At 34.0% G+C, this 8,040-nt stretch overlaps 1 protein-coding gene across 2 annotated transcripts in view; it reads right to left on the bottom strand.

Moving 5' to 3' along the window:
- Positions 1-2,070: 2,070 nt before the first annotated feature.
- LOC132160689 (zinc finger E-box-binding homeobox 1-like) overlaps positions 2,071-8,040 on the bottom strand; it is a 32,459-nt gene continuing 26,489 nt past the window's right edge. For both annotated transcript variants that reach the window (XM_059570335.1, XM_059570336.1), the window contains exons 6-8: positions 6,993-8,026; positions 3,703-3,886; positions 2,071-2,568 (exon numbers count right to left, since the gene is read on the bottom strand). In XM_059570335.1, the coding sequence (XP_059426318.1) occupies positions 2,204-2,568; positions 3,703-3,886; positions 6,993-8,026 (1,583 nt within the window). In that variant the 3' untranslated portion in view covers positions 2,071-2,203. The remainder of the gene's footprint in view (positions 2,569-3,702; positions 3,887-6,992; positions 8,027-8,040) is intronic.

The raw sequence follows: 8,040 nt of genomic DNA, 5'->3' as shown, positions 1-8,040 counted from the left end.
GATAACATTATAACAGTAATTTACTTACGATTAAACACTTTCTGTTCGGCAAGACCTTCCACTGTGGATTTATTTGAACTTGACGAGCATCAGGATCAGTTCATATGTTTTATGTTTAATGCTGTAGGGACATTAGTCTTGTTCTAAGAGATGCAGATGAGCAATATCTCTGAACCCAGAGATCATTATATATTATTAAAAAATGTAAAACAACATCCGCTTGCAGTCTCTCTGACGTGAAGCGCACTGTTTAGGTGGAGGCCTGAAATCAGTGCAGATTTGAGTCAACAGTGTAAATGTGCTTCCCCGCCTCACCGCGGTAAAGTCACACACTTACCTCAGAGCCTCTCATTTTCATGTCATTAGAAAGAAAAGCAGCAGAGTTCAAAGAAACTGATGGCGCTCCTGCTGTTAGATTTATGATCTGTGGGACGAAGCCTCATTTTAGAGTCATCACAAATATTGTGTTGAGATTCGATTAAAGTGAGAGATTCAACACTCTCAAATAATGCTTCATAGTGCATGGAAAGCACAATAAAAACTCCAGGGTCTGTACTTTCCAAAATATGTACAACTTTATTACAAAGATTATGTATTAACATTTTAACAAAGCTTAAAAATTTTGTATAAAAATAACACTGGTGCACAGTTCTGGTGCTACGTTTACAGAGAGTTAATAGTAATAAAAGAGTCAAGCACTAAATGAGTGAAGGCAGATTTGAAGCACCGTTTGCATTCTGTTAATTAAATTACTGCATGTTTAAAAAGCAGACATTTGCATAAATGGCAATATTATAAAGCTTCCCGGCTCATATTCAGTGCAACACATGATAGACTGGCTTTCTTTCTCGAAAGGACACTTTATGAATGGATTGCATTGCATCATCAACACATGATTTGGTGCATCAGAGTTTGTGCAAATATTAATAGCTATTATGTTGAAATATTTAATATTTCACTACATATGGTTGTCTTGTGTTAATAACTGCTCCTGAGCTCTTAAAATGCATCAAATACATGAAAACTAAAAGGTCATATTTCGCTCCAAAAAAAAAAAAGAAAGAAAACAATATATAATTATAATAATAAAAATAATATAATATTTTTTGGTATTTCTTTATTTTTCCTTACACTAATGACAATTTAATGCCAGTGTGGAAAAATCATCTGTATGCAAAATATGATTCCATATAATTTTTTTAAATATTATTTTGGTGTGAGATATGACATCTCGTCGAAAGTATTTTATAAAGAAAATAAAACCTCCTTTCAGAACCATTTCAGATCACTGCATTATGACATGTACATAATGCAATTATTCGTAAAAAAATTATTATATCATGTCCAAATTTCATGATGCATGTATATGCATTACAATAATACGCTTTTTATTTTCTTTATTTATTTATTTTCTTATGCAATGCCAGTGCCAAAAAAAAAAAAAAAATCCTAATGGTCCTAAAACAGGCATCATTTTCTTTATGCACAATATTATTTTATTTTGATGTGAAATATGACTTTGGCAGGCTTTCTGAGATTATTCATTGGCATTTCTTTATTTATTTAGTATGTTTTGTTATTTATTTATCTAGTTCTATGTGTGAATTTGTTGACGTTTCGGACTCGTTTGTGCCTCACAGTGATTTTCATGGATCTGTGTCCCTGCAGCACAGAAGCAGTCATCAGTGTCACAGACGTATATTTGTAGAAATAGACAACTATACATTGTATGGATCACACTTATACATTTATCTTAGATGCCAAAAATCATTAGGATATTAAGTAAAGATCATGTTCCATGAAGATATTTTGTAAACTTCCTACCATAAATATATCAGAACTTCACTTTTGATTAGTAATATGCATTGCTAAGAACTTCATCTGAACAACTTTAAAGATGATTTTCTCAGTATTTAGATTTTTTTTTCTCCCTCAGATTCCAGATTTTCAAATAGTTGTATCTCAGACAAATATTGTCCGAGCATTACGAACCACACATCAATGGAGAGATGATTTATTCAGCTTTCAGATTTATTCAGCTTTCAAAAAATGCACCCTTTTGACTGGTTTTGCGCTCTAGGGTCACATATTTGTCTAAATGGCCTAAAAGCGCAGGGATGTGTTTGTTCACAGTCTGAACACTAAAGAGGACGAGTCAGTGTGTGCTTCACATCTTTGGTAAACACTGCAGTATGGTCTGCTCTCACTCTCCATCAGGACTCTCCTGTTTCTGGTTTCCGTCTGTGGGGTTTTCATCTGTCTGCTCTGTCCTCCCTCCTCTATGGTAAGCGCTCTCCTCTTCCTCCTCCTCGTCCTCGTCCTCCTCGTCTCTGCTGGAGTCGCTCTGGTACGCGGCGGGCGTCTCGCTGATGTCCGGGTCGCTGTCGCGGCTGCAGAAGGCGTAGCGGTGGTTCATGTGCTGTGAGTACGAGCCCGAGTGCGAGAAGCGTTTGCCGCACTTGTCGCACTGATACGGCTTCTCTCCGGAGTGCAGTCGGCTGTGTTCAATCAGATGATGCTTGTGTTTGAACGCCTTCTTACAGATCTGACACTCGTGAGGTCTCCTCCCTGCACGGGGCGAGAACAAAGAGTAGTTACTCTTCAAGTCTGCTTGTATCTCTCTTTACCTTTCTGTATATTGGATTTTTTAAGTATCATGTACGAGTATATGAATTTACTTCAAGATGTATGTGTATCTAAATTAAATTTACTAAATTAAATTTACTAGACACTTTAGTAAATGTGCATTATAGTGAATAAAAATAATACATAAATGAGTGAATAATAATAATAAAAATATTTTTTTAATTAAATTATGCTTAAAATAAGTATAAATAACTATCTATCTATCTATCTATCTATCTATCTATCTATCTATCTATCTATCTATCTATCTATCTATCTTCAAAATTCCAATCATTAAACTTTTTATATTTAACATTTTTATTTTAAGTATATAAAGCATTTAACATTTAACGTCACTCCATTTTATATATACACATAAATATATAATAAATTAATATAAAATATAATAAATATAATGATTAATAAAAATAAATATATATATATTCTATATTCTATATCTCTCTATTCAATATTTTAATTATTCAATTTTCATTTATTTTAAGTATATACAGTATATGCTTAAGAATATTATATTTAGTAAAATATTTATTTTTATTTGATAAGTTATATACATTTATATATACATACATACATACATATATAAACTGTATATGTGTGAAAAATCTTTATATTTCAAAAAATTATTTTAAATAAGTGAAATAATTTTTATTTGTTTATGTATATATATATATATATATATATATACAAATATAATGATTAATTAATATTATTTATAAATATTATATATTATATCATTTTTTATAAATAATATTAATTAATCATTATATTTATTTTATATTATATTTCTAATAATTTATATTTATTTTATATAGCAATTTATATTTAAATAATTACAATTTATTAATAATAATATTGATAAAATATTACATAACAGAAAAATAATATAATAAATTAAAATATAAATAAAAAGATTAATACAATAGTTCAGCCAACACACACACACACACACACACACACACACACACACACACACACACTATATATATATATATAGATGTAAACTGTTATAATTAAATGGACTCATGTTGAGTTAGTGTAGTAAAGGCTGTACTGTACCTGTGTGCTCATATTTATGGCGCAGCAGAGAGCTGCTCTTCTGGAAGGTTTTGTCGCAGATGTCGCAGGCATACAGTCCTTCCTCCGTCTTCTTCAGCCTCTTCCTCCCAGGAACGATCTCTCCATCCATCCCATCATCCATCAAACACAGATACTCCACACCGCCACGATTCAGCGCTTCAGCCTGCCCAGAGAAAATAAGAAAATATTAGTTATTATTAAGCCCGCATTCAATGTGTTCCTCAATATTTCACACAAAAACATTAACTTAGGAATTAAGATCGTAGATTAATCTTAAAATCCTCAAACCTAAGATTTTGGAGAAAGTAGTTGACAGGCACCTTCAGGACCACCTCAAACTCAACAACACAGAGTCACAAATGACCTGCTGATGACAGATGATGCTGGTTCACCATCACTTCTTGTCCTCCTGAACCTTTCTGCAGCGTTCGATACTGTTGATCACAGTATACTTCTCAACCGGCTACACCACTCTATTAACTCTTAATAACACCGTCTTGCACTGGTTTGAGTCATACCTCAAAGACATATCTGAATTTGTGGCTCAAGGTCCCGTTCACATGCGGTGGGTTGCGGGGTACCACAGGGCTCAGTTCTCTGACCTATCTTATTCATTTTTTACATGCTCCCCCTCGGCAAAGTCAACAGTTGCTTCAGAATTTCTTTCCATTGTTACACTTATAATACACAATTATACATGAAAACTGATACTCACTCATCATCATCATCGTCATCATCATCATAAACAACTCTACCCACACTCACTTGTCTGGAGGAGATTAGGTTGTGAATGAATTAGAACTTTCTCCAGATGAACAGCTCAAAGACAGAAGCCATTCTCATTGGTTCTTCTCATCAGACAGGATCATCCACCATAACCTGTTTTACATTTTCTGGCCAGGACATTCCCCTATCACCATAAGTCACCAATCTCTGCATTCAGGTTTGACCCTCATTAAACCTTTGAGGCCCACATTAAACATCTCTGCAAAACATCTTTTCACCACCTCAGGAATATAGCCAGACTCCATCCCACACTCAAAAAAACTTGCTTAAAAAGTTTTTCAGTGTTTACATTTCTTTTAGTGTTTACATTTCTTGTGTTACTTTTAGTTGGCAGCTGGTTTTAACTTAATTTCTTAATTGCTTTATTTCATTTTGACTCTTTTGTAGCACTAAGATTTTCTGCTTTATAAATAAAATGTATTATTATTATATGAATATGAGTGTGTTAGAAAATATGGAGTGTATTTCAAGACACAGTTTGATATTTTCAACTTTCTTAATCTTTTTCTTTTGCAGTTCATTATTATATAAAGTATTATTACATGTAATTCACCATGTAATTTATCAAATATTAAATAAATACATTTTTAAAACTCGCCTGAAGTAGTTTAAATCTATGTTTAACACCACATTGCAAATTCAGTTAATAACTAAATTAACTTATTTAGTTACTGCACTTTCATTTACGTGGTCATAATTCTGGAAAACAGCATTTGCTATTTTAATCCGGCATTTTAATCATGCAATTATATACTGCACATTTTTATTTACCAGATGTGTTTATCTAGAAATTTGACAGTGCATTTAAGAGAGACTCACTTTTATTAGTATATTTGATCCTTGTGAAGCAAATGCATGACTAGGACTGTACGACTGTACTGTTTTCTAAATATACTTGAATATGTCACCAGTGTAACGGTGAGATGCTGAGATATGAGTGTGCAGGCGTGTGCACTTGCTGCCCTTTGACATGAAATGCAGGGAATTTCCCTGAGCGTGGCATGTTTGTTTACTGCTCAAGCAGAGGAAATCATTCACCTTCACATGGATGTCAGCGCAGCTGGTGCAATATGAGGTGGTCTTGCATTATGTGCGTGTGTATACATATATAGTAAACCTTTCATATTCTGCTTTTATGACTAAGAGTGTAAAATCGTTCTTTCTCATTCTAATATAATTTAATTTGCTTACTAAGTACTAGCATTCCCAAAGATTGAAGATTAATGCTGAATATTACATTAATAAACTAAATAAAATTGAAAGTATTCTGTTTTGTAACTATTGGCCTTGGCTAATTTATTGAAAGGTTTTAAACAATTGGAGTTCAGGACATCAACCATGAATACAATTTGTTTTGGCTTTTAGTTAAAATAACTATTTTGGAGTTAAAACTAAGCTAAATGTAACTTTTAGCAGATACACAATTATATTATCATCTGGATCTAATCTGCTAAGTGCGACTAAAAGGCATAAAGATATGATAAACATCACTGTTTTCAGCAAAGCTGCTTTGAATCAGTGTGTGTTGTGAAAAGCAATACAAATCAATAAAAAAAGTCAGTGTTGATAAACAATTAAAAGTTGTTTTCTTGCAATAAAATAAACAAAAATGTAAACCAAGGGCTACTGGGTATTTAAAAAAAAGGAAATAATGATGACAATATGTTCCACCCCAACTTCCTGTTTCAACAGGAAATATATCTACACAGGACAGGAAACTACTTGTCAAGGTGTTACACTGGTCTTTTTTGTTGTTTTTCACATTAATTTAATTTAATTATAAATATTTAGAATACATTTTTGTTATAATAAATATTTTAGATTTCTTTATTCATATTTACAGTAGAATACATTTTTGTTATAATGCATATCATATTTTTGTATAATATTTTGTATATTGAATATTGTACTTAATATTTTATTGTATATATGTAGAATACATTTTATAATAATGAAAACCATATTTACATTATTTTCATTCACATATTTAGATTACATTTTTGTTATAATGAATATCATTTTCCATTTTTACATTTGTATTAATCATATTCAGAACACAATTTTGTTATAATGAATATCATATTAAATTTTTTACACATATTTAGAATATATGTTTGTTATAATGAATGTGATTTTTTTCTATTTTTCTATTTTATTATACATATTTAAAACAGTTTTTTTAAAGTTAAAATTATTTTTATTTTATATTTTAAAAATTCATTTTTTTTTTGCTATAATACACACCATATTGTATTTTTATATAATATTACATTTTTAAAATACACTTTGTAATAATTAATAAAATCTTTCTTTCACATATTCACAATACATTTGTTATAGAGAATATCATGTTTTATTTTTATATTTTATTACACATATTTATAACACATTTTTGTTATAAAAAATATATATTTTTTATTATACATATAATTCATATATATATATATTTGCAGTAGCCTTTATTTCATTGTGTTTGCTCTTACCATGATTGAATGTCTTTCATGTTGTATTCTCTTCAGCATTGACTCTGACTCCGCCTCCATCATATACGCCACAGGAGACAGGAAGCCCGGACTGGGCACGGGTGGCGTGAGAGGAAGTGATGTCAGACCGTTGTGTCCCAAACCAGGGGGCATCATGTGATTGAAGAACGGGAAGCTGCTGAACATCGTGCTGCTGAACAGTGGCGACGCTGTATAGGCCCCACCCACCTGCTGCTGGGAGGGCGGAGTCAGTCTCTTGAACACGCCCTCGTGATGCATTGAGTTGCCATTACACGCCGGAAGCTGCGGTGTGGCCGAATGCGCTTTGGGAATAGACAAGTCTAAAGGTTCGCTCTGGATGTGGTTTGGTTGCCGTGGCGACATGTTGATTGACAGGTCCAAGCTGGGAGGAGAGCCGAAGCGTGAGCTGATTGGATGCTGGCGCTCAGGTAAAGCAGGTGACGTGGGTTTTCTCGGACTTGCACTTCCTTCACTTGGCCAGCGGTTATCCAGCTGCACGGGTGTCGGTAAAGGCACGAGGATCTGCTGCGGCACAGAATGCCAAGACGACCGCTGTGGCGACGACAGCTCTCTATAAGGCGCGTGATTGGTTGTGGGCGATGTTTGGATGTCATACAGCCGAGAGAAGTTTTCAGTTTTCGCTTGTTTCTCATCTCTCACCTCCCTCCGCAGCATCTCCTGCAGCAGGTGCTCGAATTTGTTGCGCGACTGTAGCAGCGGCAGAAGCGATGTGCCCTTAAACACACCCGTCCTCAGCGCCAGATCCTCTGCCGAGTCCCACGAGTGGCTCAGGACAGGAACAGATGACTCGGGTAGGAACCGAGAGGTCTTTCTCCTGCTGGCAGCAGGGGGCGATGTGGGCGAAGGGAAGAGGTACGCGGGATGGGCGTTATAATGAGCGATGTTACCTGTCGCGCCGCCGCTTAGACACTTCTTACTGCTGAGGTGAGAGCTGTAGGAGCCCGAGTGACTAAAGCGCTTCTTACAGTTCGAGCATTCGTACGGCTTCTCACCTGAACAGGAGAAA

Source organism: Carassius carassius, chromosome 17 (assembly GCF_963082965.1).
Source record: "Carassius carassius chromosome 17, fCarCar2.1, whole genome shotgun sequence".
In the NCBI taxonomy this organism is placed as follows: domain Eukaryota; kingdom Metazoa; phylum Chordata; class Actinopteri; order Cypriniformes; family Cyprinidae; genus Carassius; species Carassius carassius.
This window is presented reverse-complemented; position numbering and strand designations above follow the sequence as displayed.